Source organism: Podarcis cretensis (assembly GCF_951804945.1).
Source record: "Podarcis cretensis genome assembly, chromosome: 2".
NCBI lineage: Eukaryota > Metazoa > Chordata > Lepidosauria > Squamata > Lacertidae > Podarcis > Podarcis cretensis.
The window spans coordinates 117,743,198-117,759,225 of record NC_137171.1 but is presented as its reverse complement, the minus strand read 5'-3'; the positions used below and the strand labels follow the sequence as shown (position 1 = coordinate 117,759,225).

General features: G+C 46.0%; 1 protein-coding gene across 1 annotated transcript; it reads left to right on the top strand.

Moving 5' to 3' along the window:
- The first annotated feature begins 79 nt into the window (after window positions 1–79).
- On the top strand, window positions 80–15,418 carry LOC307208753 (uncharacterized protein). The gene is made up of 5 exons (XM_079963690.1): window positions 80–187; window positions 4,649–4,766; window positions 6,633–9,031; window positions 9,466–9,580; window positions 15,272–15,418. The coding sequence occupies exons 2-3, from the start codon at window positions 4,733–4,735 to the stop codon at window positions 7,943–7,945; spliced, it is 1,347 nt and encodes a 448-aa protein (XP_079819816.1). The 5' UTR covers window positions 80–187; window positions 4,649–4,732; the 3' UTR covers window positions 7,946–9,031; window positions 9,466–9,580; window positions 15,272–15,418.
- Window positions 15,419–16,028: the final 610 nt, after the last annotated feature.

The window sequence follows — 16,028 nt, the reverse complement described above, 5'->3', positions numbered from 1 at the left end:
GAGAGAGAGAACTGCCCGGCGCTCCAAAGGTTAAACCAATTGAGTTGAGATTCCTAGAGAGGCAGGAGAGAGAGAGGGGGGGGGAGTGCTGGGGAAAGAAATTGAAGTGGGCAAGGCAATAGTAAAGCAAGCTCCTTTTTATGTTCCAGGAAAGGGACTGATCCTCCTGAGATCCCTTGACAAAGAGGTAAAGCCTCAGCGTTGGGTGAAAGATGCTTGGATCCTGTATGCCTCCCTCTGGCAACTGCTGCAGCCCAGCTGGTGTCAAATGCATGGCTCTGCTTTCCTTTGCACCACATCAGAGAGGCTGAGGGGGGGGGGGGGTCGTGTCCCCTGGGCACCCCAGGACCTCCAGAAACGCGGCCCAGGCTTGCGCGCCCCCCCCCCAGGAGGCCACTTGGGTGCTGCAAACACAACAGAAACAACCCGAGAGGCGGCAGGGAGGGGGCACCCCAAATTGCAAGGAAGGGGGCAACCCCGCCGCAGTTTTGCTCTCTGCAGCAAGGGGAGGGAGGTACTGGGGGGGCTGATGTGTCCAAATCCAAAGTGGGCCCCAAAGATCTGCATTCTTTCCATTGCAAGAGCCTCTTGAAATGCTTCACCCTCCGTTGCCAACCGCAAGATCAGCTCAGTCCTGGCTGAGAGGGAGCTGAGGAGACCTGCAGGCTGAGAGTGATGCAAAGCTCAGCTCAGGGACTGGGTGGGTGGGTGTTCTCATGGACTAAAGCAAGCGGGGGGTGTTGTGTATTGAGTCAAAGGATTTTATATCTGTATTATTATTGTCTGTATTTGCATTAGGGTAAAGTAACTGCCTTTTGGTTCCAGAGGGTACAGCTACTATTGGTTCATTTAAGCTGCTGTATTTGGATCCTCTGTCTTATTGGTTTCCTCCAAAAGGCAGGACTGTGATTGCCTGATATTGTTCCCTCCAAAATGTATCCTTTCTAGCTAGTTCCCTGTCCCTATAAATGTAGCTCTCCCCTCCTCAGGTCTCAGTCTTGTTGCTTTAATAAAGAAGTGTTACTAGAGAGCTGTCTCCAGCATATTATGTCAAGAGAGCTGAAATCACAAACCCCACGTCACAACAGGGTGGACGTGATCCCTTCCAACTCTATGATTCTGTGGGTAATAATAATAATAATAATAATAATAATAATAATAATTTATTATTTATACCCCGCCCATCTGGCTGGGCTTCCCCAGCCATAGCTGTCAACGTTTCCCTTTTTTAAAGAGAAATTCCCAATAGGATTTCATATTCCAAATAGGATTCCTCGCAAGAAAAGGGAAAAGTTGACAGCTATGAAACTTCCCCCCCTCCAAAGCTCTGCAGGTTGTTTGGGTACCAACTAAAAAAAAGGACTTCCTTCATTTAGCTTTCAAGTGTGTTTCTTTTTCAATTTCCACCTTGATGTCATTTGCGCAAGGTAAAAACCAGAGGCAACTTAACCAGAGCGCTTAGTGCTTCATTCGATTCAGTCAGTTTATTACAGTCATAGACCAGCATTTAACCCTGTAAGCTCTATAATAATAATAAAAATAAAAATAAAAATTAAGCTGTAAGGGGTCAACTGGATACCTTTGTTTTGGATTTTTTGTTATTATTTTTAAATGTAAAAATAATTTATTTATTATTATTATTATTTGTATATTTACTATTTTAAAATATAAAATAATGAATATTCTAACGCATACCACAATACAGGAACTGCTGCCAAACATTCATCGTGAAAAGTAAGTACTGTGATGGTTCTGCTGTGTTTCGCAGTGCACAGCTGCTGCAGATGTTGTGGCTTTTCTTTTTTTTTAATTATTTTTATTAAGCTCTTTTTCATGAGAAAAGAAAATCACAAAGAAAAACATTAAAAAAAGCAAAAACAAAGGGAAACAAAGGGAAACAACGTCAAAAAAAAGACCCAAACTCACCAACAAATACAACAACCAAAAAACACTAACAAAGAACGCACCCACCCGTCACCAACAGTGATTGACTTCCCTTCAAAACGGCTTGAATTGTAATCCCACATTATCTTCCTACGGGGTATTTTTATCTCCTTTATTTACACCTCTCAAACTTTATGTATCGCCCACTGAAATTTTAATATTTCCTAAGTTTGTTTCCATATATATAAAAAATTTGCTCCAGTCATTAATAAATTTTTCATTTTTCTGCTGCCTGATCTTCTGTGTCATCCTTGCTAACTCTATATATTCGGATAATTTGGATTGCCAGTCCCTGATGGTTGGAATATTAGGGGTTTTCCAGTTTTGCGCCAGCAGTATCCTGGCTGCTACCATTGCGTATTGAAACATGGTTTGATCTTCTTGTCTAATCTCCTTCCCAACCATCCCTAGAAGAAAGGCTTCGGGTTTTTTAGGGAAGGTATATCTCAAGATCTTTTTTAGCTTGTCATAGATAAGTCCCCAAAACCTTCTCACTTTTTCGCAGGTCCACCACATATGGTGGAAGTCTCCTTCCTTTACCCTGCACTTCCAGCAAGACTTGTCCCCCGTCTTATACATTTTCCCCAGTTTCACAGGGGTAAGATACCACCTGTACATCATTTTTTGTAAGTTTTCTCGAAGGTCAACACATGCTGTAAATTTCATGTCCTTATTCCAGAGTTTCTCCCATCTGTCAAAGTCCAGATTGTAACCAAGGTCTATGGCCCATTTGGTCATCACCTCCTTTACCTCTTCATCCTTCATATCCCAATCTAATAGTTGACTATACATTTTAGATAGGAGTTTGGAGTTTCCTTCTATTATTTCCACCTGAAATCTGGACTTTTTCTCGCTCATCCCTATTTTTTTATGCTCATTCCATAGGGAGTTAATTTGGTAAAATTGCAACCAGGTTGTTAATTTATCCTTCAGTTCTTCATAGGGTCTGAGCTTCCACCCTTTATCTGATTTTACCAATAGATCCTCATAGGTCCATCTTTGACCTTCCATATTAGGTTTTTGAATTGTCAAAATATCAACTGGTGATAACCACCACGGGGTGTCTTTTTCTAGAAGTTTCTTATTTCTGTTCCATACCTCGAGTAGCGCACCTCTAAATATGTGGTTGGAGAATCCTTTATGGGCTCTTTCCTTATCTTGCCATAGATACGCATGCCAGCCAAATCTGGCATCGAACCCCTCCAAATCCAGCAGGTCTACATTTTCCAAGGCAATCCAATCCTTGATCCAACACAGACACGCGGCCTCATAGTAAAGTTTCAGATTAGGAACGGCAAATCCTCCTCTGTCACTACGGTCTGTAAGTAATTTAAATTTAATTCTTGTTCTCTTGCCCTGCCAAATGAATCTGGACAGGGTTCTCTGCCAGTCCTTAAATGCTGTCGTGCCCCTAATCACCGGAATATTCTGAAAAAGGAACAGCAACCTTGGGAGAATACTCATTTTAACTGCAGCCATTCTGCCCGACCAAGACAATCTTAACCTGCCCCAGGTGTCCAGATCTTTTTTAATCTCCTTCCAGGTCTTTTTATAGTTGTCTTCTACTAAATTTATATTTTTCACGGAGATCCAAATGCCCAGGTATTTCACCTTCTTCACCACCTTAATTCCTGTTTTCGACTCTAGCAGATTGCTTTGCTCTTTAGTTAAGTTCTTTGTCAGCATTTTAGTTTTGACTTTGTTTAGCCTAAAGCCGGACAGATTTCCAAACTCCTCAAGCAACTCTATAACTTTACCGATACTCACTACTGGTTCTCCTAACGATATCACCAAATCGTCGGCATATGCTTTTAGTTTATATTCTTTGTCCCCTACTCTAATTCCCTTTATTTCGGGGGTTTCCCTGATCTTATTTGTTATCACTTCCAGTACCATAATAAATAGGAGGGGGGATAAAGGGCAGCCCTGCCTTGTACCCTTCGAGATCACAAATGAGCTAGTTAAATTGTTATTAATAATTAGTTTGGCCCTTTGTTCTTCTGTTGTGGCTTTTCGAGCTTTGGCTTGTGCAAAGTGACTGGGAGGTTTTGAGCTTTGTCATTCTGCATGGGTTGTGATCCTCACCACAATAGATCACAAGTATTTTTTATTTTTGCTTCTTGAGTCATACTTAAACCAGTTGTAAAATGTATCAAATGTATCCTTGTGAGGGGCACCATGGATACGCCCAATGAGTCCTAGGAACGGTAGTGTCTCCCTTCCCACCGAATTTAACAAACTACTGTACTACCCCCAAGATACCTTGGGGAAAGCCATGTGCTTTGAATGTGTTTTAAATGTATGGTGTGGAGGTGACATGTTGCTTTGTTGTGACTGTGTGTCTGAAAGGATTTGCCTCTTTCATTTTTGGGCACTGCAAGATATTAAGGTGAACCAGCTGAGAAGGGTGTATGATCTTCAAGGTCTCTCTCTAGCACAGTTAAAATAATAATATTTGCAGGGAGGCTTGTTGTTATTGCTTGTTACTGCGGTATGCATTTCTGTTCTTTTATGTCATAAATCACCCTTTGATCAAGAGTAGTATAGAAATGTAAGAAATATTAATAATCAAATAAAAACTAGACACAAATCTCTTCAGTTATAGCACCCTTTCATTCTTTGCTGGGAACCATAGTAATATTTTTTTATGTGCATGGGCGTTTATTTCTTAATAGAGAATTTTCTTTATTTTTTCAGGGGCTAGAATCCTTTGAGGAGGCAGCTGTGCATTTCACCAAAGTGGAGTGAGATCTCCTCGATCCAGGCTAAAGAGCTCTTCAAGAAAGCCATGCCAGAGAATTGTGGGAATATGGCCACTCTGGGTAAGGATTCCTTTTCCTTGGTTGATACATGTTTATGTTGGGAAAGATTGAGGGCACAAGGAGAAGGGGATGACAGAGGATGAGATGGTTGGACAGTGTTCTCAAAGCTACCAGCATGAGTTTGACCAAACTGCGGGAGGCAGTGGAAGACAGGAGTGCCTGGCGTGCTCTGGTCCATGGGGTCACGAAGAGTCGGACATGACTAAACGACTAAACAACAACATTATATTTCTATCCCACCTCTCCTCCAGGTGTACGTAGTGCTCCTCCTCCCTATTTTATCCTCACAGCAACCCTGTGATGTAGGTTATGCTTAGAGACAGCTACTGGCCCAAGATCACCCACTGTTGGTCCTTTTTGTGGTATTCCTCAGGGCCCTGTAGGGATGCCAGTGTGGGAATGGGAGGCTGAGCCATGTGCTCTGGACATGCCTTCCCTGCTACACTGTCTTAGACCTGGCCTTGACTGTTGTCCCCCCCCCCCACACACACACACTTCCACTTCTACTGAGGGAGAAATGATGCTTGCAATGTTAGTCATGGATGTGAGTGTAATGCTATATCCTCCTGCTGCAGCCTTTTCCCCCCAAACAGTAGATGAGGTGGTAAACCTCAGGCTCTAGGAACTAAGTGGAATTTAATCCTCCCATTCACACACCCATTGCAAAAAGAAAAGACAAATATCAATGCATGTAGAAAGCTAGCTATCAGGGAGCAAGTCTTACCAAGCTGTGTCCCTGACATGCTGGCTTTGTGTGTGTGAACAGATTTGTTGCTTTTTTTTATTTTCGTTTTTGTGTGCCTTCCATAGCGCGAGCACTTGTCCTGCAGCCTGAAATCACACACCGAAATCATACACTGCCCAGGCCTATTATGGGAGCGAATTCCATAGTTAAACTATGTGTCATGTGAAGAAGAACTTTCTCTTGCCATCCTGAATCTTCCAACATTCAGCTTCCTGGGCTGACCCAGAGTTATAGTATTATGATAAGGGGAGAAAATCTCTCTTAATCTCTCTCTCCATCATGCATTATGTTATTTGCATCATATACCTGCTTTACTTGCCTTTTTTCTTGCCTATAAAGCTTGGTTCATTGTCACATTTCCTCTCAGGATTGTTGCACCACCCTCTCAGACGCTTTCAAGGTCCTTTATAAATATACAGAGTGCATATGTTGCTGGGGTTCTCATACACACAAACACCCTTATTATATTAAGTTGCAGAAATTGAGATCACAGTTGTATCACAGAAGAAGAAGAAAAACCCTCATCCACCATTTCTACACCTACTGAAATCAAGTAGGAAATGGACCAAAAGGAACTCAGGTTATTTTCTGAGACAGTTGTTGTTTAGTCGTTTAGTCGTGTCCGACTCTTCGTGACCCCATGGACCAGAGAACGCCAGGCACTCCTGTCCTCCACTGCCCCCCGCAGCTTGGTCAGACTCATGCTGGTAACCTCGAAAACACTATCCAACCATCTCGTCCTCTGTCGCCCCCTTCTCCTTGTGCCCTCCATCTTTCCCAACATCAGGGTCTTCTCCAGGGAGTCTTCTCTTCTCATGAGGTGGCCAAAGTACTGGAGCCTCAGCTTCACAATCTGTCCTTCCAGTGAGCACTCAGGGCTGGTTTCCTTCAGAATGGAGAGGTTTGATCTTCTTGCAGTCCATGGGACTCTCAAGAGTCTCCTCCAGCACCATAATTCAAAAGCATCAATTCTTCGGCGATCAGCCTTCTTTCTGAGACAGTAGCATATTCAAAAGGTGATACAGGTTTCAGGAAGGGGAGATTTTTGACTTTTTAAAATTGTGCTTGTTGAAATCATTGGTTACTGTACTAATCTCTTCATGGGATTTCCACCCCCCAAGCAGGTGATGAGCAAGACAGCGTGAATTATAGGAACCCATCTGTAGTGTCACTGGAAACAACCCAAGCTGAAGCCGGAACAGAGATATTTGGAAATCAAATGGAACAAAAGAGGCTCAAGGGAAACCATTCAAAGAATGTGAACATGCCCAGTGCTTCTCAGGATGCTGGCATCCACAAACCTCTGGCCGCACAGGATCAGAAAGGAAAGAGAAGCAAAGATATTCTATTAGAGGAGGAAATATTAAAAAATGAACCACTATTAAATGGACACTGCAGAAAACAAACAGGAGAGAAGCCGTATAGATGTATGGAATGTGGGAAAAGCTTCAGCGTGAGCAGTAGTCTTGCCACACATCAAAGAACCCACACAGGCGAGAAACCATATACATGCCGGGAGTGTGGGAAAAGTTTCATTGACAGTGGGAGTCTTTGTGCACATGCAAGAACCCACACAGGAGAGAAACCATATAAATGCTTGGAATGTGGTAAATGCTTTAGTGTAAGTGGAAGTCTGGCTTCACATCAAAGGACCCATACAGGGGAGAAACCATATACATGCCTGGAATGTGGAAAAAGCTTCAGTGTGAGTGGTAGCCTTGCTTCACATCAAAGAATTCACACCGGGGAGAAGCCATATAAATGCATGGAGTGTGGAAAGAGCTTCACTGTAAGCAGTAGCCTTACTTTACATTTAAGGACCCACACAGGCGAGAAACCATATGTATGCATGGAGTGTGGGAAAAGCTTTAACAAAAGTGGAAACCTTAATACACACCGACAAACTCACATGGGCGAAAAGCCATATAAATGTTTGGAATGTGGAAAGACCTTCAGTCAACATCAACACCTTACTTCACACGAAAGAACCCACACAGGGGAAAAACCATATAAATGTATGGAGTGTGGAATGAGCTTCAGTGATGGTGGAAGTCTTACTGCTCACAAAAGAACCCACACAGGAGAAAAACCTTATAAATGCTTGGTATGTGAAAAGACTTTCAGTCAGTGCGGAAACCTTACTGCACATCAGAGAATCCACACAGGAGAGAAACCGTATCAATGTATGGAATGTGGGAAAAGTTTCAGTGTGAGTGGAAGCCTTTCTGCACATCAAAGAACCCACACAGGAGAGCAACCGTATAAATGTGTGGAGTGTGGAAGGAGCTTCAGCGTGAGCAGTAGTCTAACTTTACATCAAAGAACTCACACAGGTGAGAAACCCTATGAATGTAAGGAGTGTGGGAAGAGGTTTAGCAAAAGCAGAAACCTTAAAATACATCAGAAAACCCACACAATGAAGAAACCTACCTGAGGTCTGTTCCTCAGACCTTCAGACTAAACAAGCTAGGCCTTAGCAATTGTGTGGGCATAGCTGGTACAGAAGCAGGATTCATAACACATAGCCCTTCATGGCCTAGGACCCTCGTACCTACAGGACCACCTCTCCCAGTATGCCCGATGGAGGACCTTAAGGTCCATAAATAGCAACATCCTAGAGGTCCTGGGCCCTAAGGAAGTCAGATTAGCTTCAACCAGAGCCAGAGCCCTCTCAACACTGGCTCTGGCCTGGTGGAATGCTCTGTCTCATGAGACCAGGGCCCTGCAGGATCTGATTTCTTTCCGCAGGACCTGTAAGACAGAGTTGTTCCACCTGGCCTTCGGCTTGGAATAAATTTGATTCCCTCCCCCTCTTCTTTTTTCCTTTCTCCTCCTGTGATGGAACTCCTATTTTGGGACTTCCCTGGCTTTCTTCTGGCCCATGTAGGACCAGTCTGGAAAGTTAGCCTTGGTGAAGACTTGACGTTTTCATCCCCCCAAAAGTTTTTGTTTTGAGTTTCCATTGAAATGAGGCTGTATTTTAATGTTTTAATGTATTTTAATCTTGTTTTTAAGTTGTATTTCAATCAATTTGTTGTTATATCGGGTGTTAGCCGCCCTGAGCACGGTCTTGGCTGGGGAGGGCGGGGTATAAATAAAATTTATTATTATTATTATTATTGTTATACATACTGATGCACAGGGAGAGGGGGCACCAAAGGCAACCAAGGTCCCAAAATAACTAGGACTGCCCAAAGACCTGTGATGAGCTGTTATCGCAACAAAGGCCCAGGAGAGACAGGTATTTTTGCTCCTTATGAACCCTCCTTGTTACTTGCTAGGTGGCTGGGAGGGGGAGTATCAGTCATTGCTGAGGGCCATCAAAAAGGCCTGGAGGGCCACATGCTCTAGGTGATTCAGCTAGGTAGACATGCAAATAGATTAGTCCCACTGGGTTTTCTGCCTTCTTAGCTCCGTGAAGAAAGGTTAGACTCTACAAGAGAAAACCTGGTGAAACAAGTCAAGTCCTTTGTTAAAATAATTGCCCTCACTGGTCTCATCAGCATCTTGAAGAGTTAGTGTAATGATTCTAGGGGTTGCTCATGTGTAAATCGGCGCCACACCTGGCTGGGTCGCCTGAGTGAACCCTTTCTATCTGGACAGCCACTCACCCGTGGCTGTCTCAATCACTGGCAGAATCCGTCAGTGGGCGTTTCTTGAACTTCTTCCAGCAAAGAAGCTCTTTGACGCCTAGTCTCCGCCTACTCTCCCTGCACGGAAGCCTTCTGCGCAGGGAGGGTGTGGGCAGCGGAGGACCCGTGCTCTCCCCGCTGGTCTCCAGCGAGGAGTCATGGAGCCACCTTGTCGATTCCCCCATCTGCCCCCCTTCTCCACTGGTGCTACGCTGAATTCCTTCCTCAGCAGATGGGCTGCTTCTCTCCCTCCTGGGAAGCTCTCCTGAACCCCTCTGGAGCCCTCCCTCTCCCTCTGGCTCCGATGGCAGTTCCCTGACAGTTAGGTAGGAAGATATGTGTTGGCGTAGTGACAACTGAAGATGCTTCCAGGAAGGGATAAGGACCTCACCACCCACCCCTCACCTGATTGCATGCCAAGTCATCCTAGGGCAGGGGTCTGCAACCTTTAAGACAAAAAGAGCCACTTGGACCCGTTTCCGAAGAAAAACAACAACTGGGAGCCGCAAAAACATTGCAACATTTAAAACAAATATAACACTGTATATATTGTTTCTTGCCTTAATGCTATATATACAAGATCGTGCAGTCAGCTGTCAATCTCAAGAAAAAAGGACAAATTAATAGCTAATTAAAATATTTAATTTACAACCAGGTAACCAGGTTAATGGGACTTTTGCTCCTGAACCTCAGTGCTCAGTGTCTGCACATCAGGGCTGTAAGACGTCACCTTCATTTTCACACAGGCTTGCAATCTATACAGCCATGTATAGATGTTCCGAAACCTTAATGAATGCTTCTTTTATATACTCTCCATCTGTGAACGGCTTCCCGTGCTTGACTATTTCCTGAGCGGCTACAAAACTAGCATACGTTGTGGAATTTGCAGACTTCACCCAATTCTTGAAATTATTTTTGCTCCTATCAACCTTCCTCATATGTTCTGCAATGGCTTTTCGTCTCTCATCTCCATCTGGATATTTTTCAGCAAAGGCTGCGTGTTTATTCTGGAAATGTCTTGCAATATTTGACTTTTTGTTGTTTGCAAATTTCTCACCACATATTAAGCATACTGGTAAACCAGTCTTGTCAGTAGAGAATTCAAATGATTCTGTCCATGTATCATTAAACATTCTGTTTTCTTCAGAAATTTTTCTTTTCTTGCCTTTATCCATGGCTGGCCTACCGGGGGTCCAAAACAGGGACGTAATTAGAAATCAGAGGGCTCCATAGCAAAATTTGCTATGCCCGATGTCAGGGAACTGACATCAGAGTGAGAGGCGAAGGGGAGGCTCCCAGATTATGCTGGCGAAAGACCCAGCACCAGGGGGAGAAGCAGCTCGGTAGAGGGGGAAGGAAATCAGCGCAACACCAGGGATAAAGGGGGGCAGATGGGGGAAGCGGAGAGAGAGCTCCAGGATTCTTCTCTGGACATCAGTGAGTAGAGCACAGGTCCTCCACTACCCACACCCTCCCTGCGCAGGAGCAGTGAGAGGAGGAGGCGACTGGGAGTCAGACAGCTTCTATGCTGGAAGAGGTTTAAGAAACGCCCACAGACGGATTCTGCTAGCGACTGAGACAGCTACGCGGAGATGGGCTGTGCAGTCAGAACGGTTTAACAAGGCAATTAAGCCTAGAGAGGCGGCAGTTTACGCACGAGTAACTCATACCCATTACACCCAATAATCAATGCCCCAAAATGCCATAGAAAATTAATCCATCGGCTGGGTGAGGACTGCAGGGCCTGCTCCCTTCCAGGGCCTTTTCCAACTGGCCCGGGGGGCGTGGCCCAGGCACTTATTTGGAACAAACTTTTTGGGAAGGGTGGGAAGTGTTCTGCCATTCTTCCCTGTTCCAGGTGGTTAATGTGCTTTAAAATGTCCTCAAGCAGTCGGTGGCAATTTAAATTTAAATTTAAATATTTTTTTTTCCTTTTTTCCATTGTTGGGGGTGGGTGGGATGGATATTTAGTTGGGGATTAATTTTAGTATAATTGTTCTGTTTCTTTTTGTTGTTGTTGTTTTATTGGTTCTGTATAGTTTGTGTTTTGTTTTTAAGGGGCGGGATCAGGGCTGCCTGGGAGTGGGGCCCCAGCCAACACGATGGCTGGGACAAGTTCCACAGGGGGGGAAGCACTGGGACATCCGATCTCGGTGATCATGGGCAGGAGGCGGAGTTACACTAAGACCAGACCATGTCATTACCGAGGAGGCAGGTTTAGTCGTTGTTTGAAGACTATCCCTGCCTCCGGGTCTGGCCTTGACCAGATGGATACTGGAATCAACAGGGGAAACCTACATGACCTGAAGGTGTTGCTGTGTAATGCCAGGTCAATGATGAATAAAACCACTGCCATCCACGACCTGATTGTGGATGGAGGATTTGACCTGGCATGTGTGACAGAGACCTGGTTGGAGGAAGCAGATGGGCCTGTCCTTGCCGCTGCTTGCCCACCAGGTTTCTCTTACGCACAGCAACCCAGGTCATGTGGGCGGGGAGGGGGGGTTGCAGTGATTTTTAGGAAGTCACTAGCTTGCACCAGGCGTCCTACTGGGAAGATCCAGTTTTCTGAGTGCATGTTCTGGAAGTTGGGCAATAGGGGCAGTACAGGATTCCTTTTGGTGTACCGACCTCCCCGCTGCACCAAGGACTCCCTGTCTGAGCTGCTTCAGGTCATGGCGGATTTTCTCCTGGAGACGCCTAGTTTTGTTGTCCTAGGAGATTTTAACATCCATGCCGACACGACCTTACAAGGGGCTGCTCGGGACTTCGTGGAAAGCATGGCCTCCATGGGGCTGTCCCTGAATAAGTTTGGCCCAACTCATAGTCATGGACATGCCTTAGACCTGGTGTTCACCTCTAGTGACGTGGGTGATCTGACACTAAGTAAAAGTGAAACAAAAGAAGTGCCATGGTCAGATCGCTTCCTGGTGCAACTGGACTTCTCCACAACCCTTCCCCTCTGCAGGGAGGTGGGACCAATTCGGATGGTCCGCCCCCGCCACTTAATGGATCCAAATGGTTTCCAGAGAGTGGTAGGGGATGCTTTATCCCATGTTGATGGCCTTTCAGCTGATTCCCTGGTGGCCCGCTGGAATGCGGAGTTAACCAGGGCTATCGACTGTCTGGCTCCGAAGCGCCCTCTCCGATTGCATGGAGCCCGGACAGCTCCGTGGTTTTCTTCGGAGCTGAGGGCGATGAAACAATCGCTGAGACGGCTAAAGCGTCGGTGACAAAAAACTCACTCCGAATCTGACCGGACACAGGTTAGAGCTCAACGTCGAGCCTACCAAGTGGCGATAGCGATGGTGAAGAAGACTTTCTTCACCGCCTCTATTGCATCTGCAGAAAATAGTAGCAGGAGACTCTTTCAGGTGGTTCGTAATTTAACGGAACTACCTTTACCACCGGGGCCTTGTAAAGACCCCAAGATCTCCTGCAACGATTTTGCAAAGTTTTTTGCAGATAAAATCACTCATATTCGGAAGGAGCTAGACACCACCGTGGGAGCAGTGCCGGGGCGGGAGAGTGCTAGAGCTCTGTCTGGTCAAGTTGCATGGAATCAATTTCAATCCGTTACCCCCGAGGATGTGGACAGGCTGCTTGGACGCGTGAAACCAACCACCTGTCTCCTGGATCCTTGCCCATCCTGGCTAATAAAAGCAAGCCGGGAAGGGCTGGGCGATGGGCTCTGTGGGGTGGTGAATGCTTCCCTCTGTGAGGGAACATTCCCAGATCCGCTGAAAGAAGCGGTCATTAAACCGCTTCTTAAAAAACCATCTTTAGACCCGGCCAGTATGGCCAACTATCGCCCAGTCTCAAATCTTCCTTTCTTGGGCAAGGTGATTGAGCGCGTGGTTGCTGAACAACTCCAGGCACGCCTGGAGGATGCGGACCATTTGGATCCCTTCCAATCGGGATTCAGGCCTCATCATGGGACTGAAACTGCCTTGGTTGCGCTGGTTGATGATCTCCGGCGAGCTAGGGACAAAGGTGAGAGTTGTTTCCTAGTTCTGCTGGATCTCTCAGCGGCCTTTGATACAATCGACCATAACATCCTTCTGGACCGTCTAGAGGGGCTGGGAGCTGGGGGCGCTGTTATACAGTGGTTTCGCTCCTTCCTCCTGGGCCGTGTTCAGAAAGTGGTGGTGGGGGATGAGTGTTCAGACCCCTGGGCCCTCACTTGTGGGGTGCCTCAAGGTTCCGTCCTCTCCCCCATGCTTTTTAACATCTATATGAAGCCGCTGGGAGAGATCATCAGGGGGTTTGGACTGGGTGTCCATCAATATGCAGATGATACCCAGCTCTACCTCTCTTTCAAATCAGAACCAGTGAAGGCGGTGAAGGTCCTGTGTGAGTGCCTGGAGGCGGTTGGAGGATGGATGGCGGCTAATGGATTGAGGTTGAATCCTGACAAGACAGAAGTACTGTTTTTGGGGGACAGGGGGCGGGCTGGTGTGGAGGACTCCCTGGTCCTGAATAGGGTAACTGTGCCCCTGAAGGACCAGGTGCGCAGCCTGGGAGTCATTTTGGACTCACAGCTGTCCATGGAGGTGCAGGTCAATTCTGTATCCAGGGCAGCTGTCTACCAACTCCACCTGGTACGCAGGCTGAGACCCTACCTGCCTGCGGACTGTCTCGCCAGAGTGGTGCATGCTCTAGTTATCTCCCGCTTGGACTACTGCAATGCACTCTACGTGGGGCTACCTTTGAAGGTGACTCGGAAACTACAACTAATCCAGAATACGGCAGCTAGACTGGTGACTGGGGGCGGCCGCCGAGACCATATAACACCGGTCTTGAAAGACCTACATTGGCTCCCAGTACGTTTCCGAGCACAATTCAAAGTGTTGGTGCTGACCTTTAAAGCCCTAAACGGCCTCGGCCCAGTATACCTGAAGGAGTGTCTCCACCCCCATCATTCTGCCCGGACGCTGAGGTCCAGCTCCGAGGGCCTTCTGGCGGTTCCCTCATTGTAAGAAGTGAGATTATAGGGAACCAGGCAGAGGGCCTTCTCGGTCGTGGCGCCTGCCCTGTGGAACGCCCTCCCATCAGATGTCAAAGCAATAAATAACTACCTGACATTCAGAAGACATCTTAAGGCAGCCCTGTTCAGGGAAGTTTTTAATCTGTGATATTTTAGTGTATTTTTGGTTTTTATGGAAGCCGCCCAGAGTGGCTGGGGAGACCCAGCCAGATGGGTGGGGTACAAATAATAAATTATTATTATTATTATTATTATTATTATTATTATTATTATTATTATTATTATTATATAATCAGGGCCCCAGTGTACCATAAATCATAATCAGTGCCTGATGTAAATAATAATTAATAATGAGGGCCCAATATCATCCTCATCATTATAAAAATACCTTTTTTGACACTTTTTATTATTTCTTTGTTTGACCCCTCAGAATTACTCCTCCTCATAGAAATAAACATTACATTAACAAGTTACCTTTTTTTGAGTGTGTGTTCTTCACTCCCCTTCAAAACAGTGACCAGTGTATATGCCCCCTTTCAATGCAGCCTGCTTACAAAGGCGGGATGACAAAGCCCAGCAATAAGCTGTTGCATAACGTTCCCCAAGGAAAGCGTTAGCTATTCACCAAACTTTCCCCTGCTTAAGTTTAAAAAGGGGCTTCAAGCAACTAAAAAGGGGCTTCAGGCAACTAACTCCCACGTGGAATTGCCTATAGTAAGATGGCGGCCGCCTCAGAAGACCACATGGGCAGATAAGATGGCTGCTGGGGCGATCCGGTTACCCAGCAACAGCACAGCTGCTTCCGATGCTTTTAAAAGCAGCCGGCAAAGCAAGCGTTGGAGCGCCGAAGCCACCTCACCCCCACAAGGAGAATGCTGCGCATGTGACCAAATAGCAAGGACTTACTTTGCTAGAGACAAGCCCCCCGACACTACCACAAGCCTCCCTCTCTTCCCGCCGCCCAGCCTCCCAAGAAAAAAAACCCCACTTCAAACGGTCACAAAGCACAAATTCCACACGTCCGCGACTTGATCCGCCCACAACCTGATCCGCCAGGCGCGCCGAGTCCTCCCCAGGAAAGGTAAAATGCGGCGATGAGCTTGCGTAGCGCGCAGGTTGCCGACCCCCGTCCTAGGGGGAGTTTGCTTTGGTGTGTGATGCTGAAAGCTGAAGACTGACGCTGGAAACCTAATGGGAAGGCAAGATCTGAGTGTTGGTGCTGTGAGCCACCGCATCCTTTCTTAAGGCTGTATATATGAGCAAATAAAACCATATATCCTAAAGATAACCATCGTATTTATTCCAAGGAATCGGGAGGATGGGTAAGCATTGGGATGCCTGGATTCTCTTGTAGCTCAGATATCTGGGTGTGGAGGGCAACAAAAAAAATTCTGTGTAGTTTTACAACATTTCATTTCATTCATTATATGTGGAGAACAAAAGCTGCTGTTCTTTATTGTAAAAGAATAAATAAAAGGTTGCAAAAACACACAGAAAACAAAATTGAGAAGAGAGGGGAACATTACTTAGAGAAATATTTGCCTAATGGCAAAATTCAATGCATTTCTGGGTAATTTTATGCCAGAGGTTATTTTTGTTTCCCGAAGGGAAACGGTAAGTGGTAACTAGCAGAAATTTGGGGTCATTGTACAGGTGACAGTTTGTGAGAACGTCCTAGAAGAAGAGTTTGGATTTGATATCCCGCTTTATCACTACCCGAAGGAGTCTCAAAGCGGCTCACAATCTCCTTTCCCTTCCTCCCCCACAACAAACACTCTGTGAGGTGAGTGGGGCTGAGAGACTTCAGAGAAGTGTGACTGGCCCAAGGTCACCCAGCAGCTGCATGTGGAGGAGCGGGGACGCGAACCCAGTTCACCAGATTACGAGTCCACCGCTCT

Bases quoted from the DNA above. Each gene is read 5' to 3' on its own strand.
- LOC307208753 (XM_079963690.1), top strand. From the start codon at position 4,733: ATGCCAGAGAATTGTGGGAATATGGCCACTCTGG. The intron at 4,767-6,632 runs GTAAGGATTCCT...CCACCCCCCAAG, and splicing joins TGGGAATATGGCCACTCTGG to CAGGTGATGAGCAAGACAGC.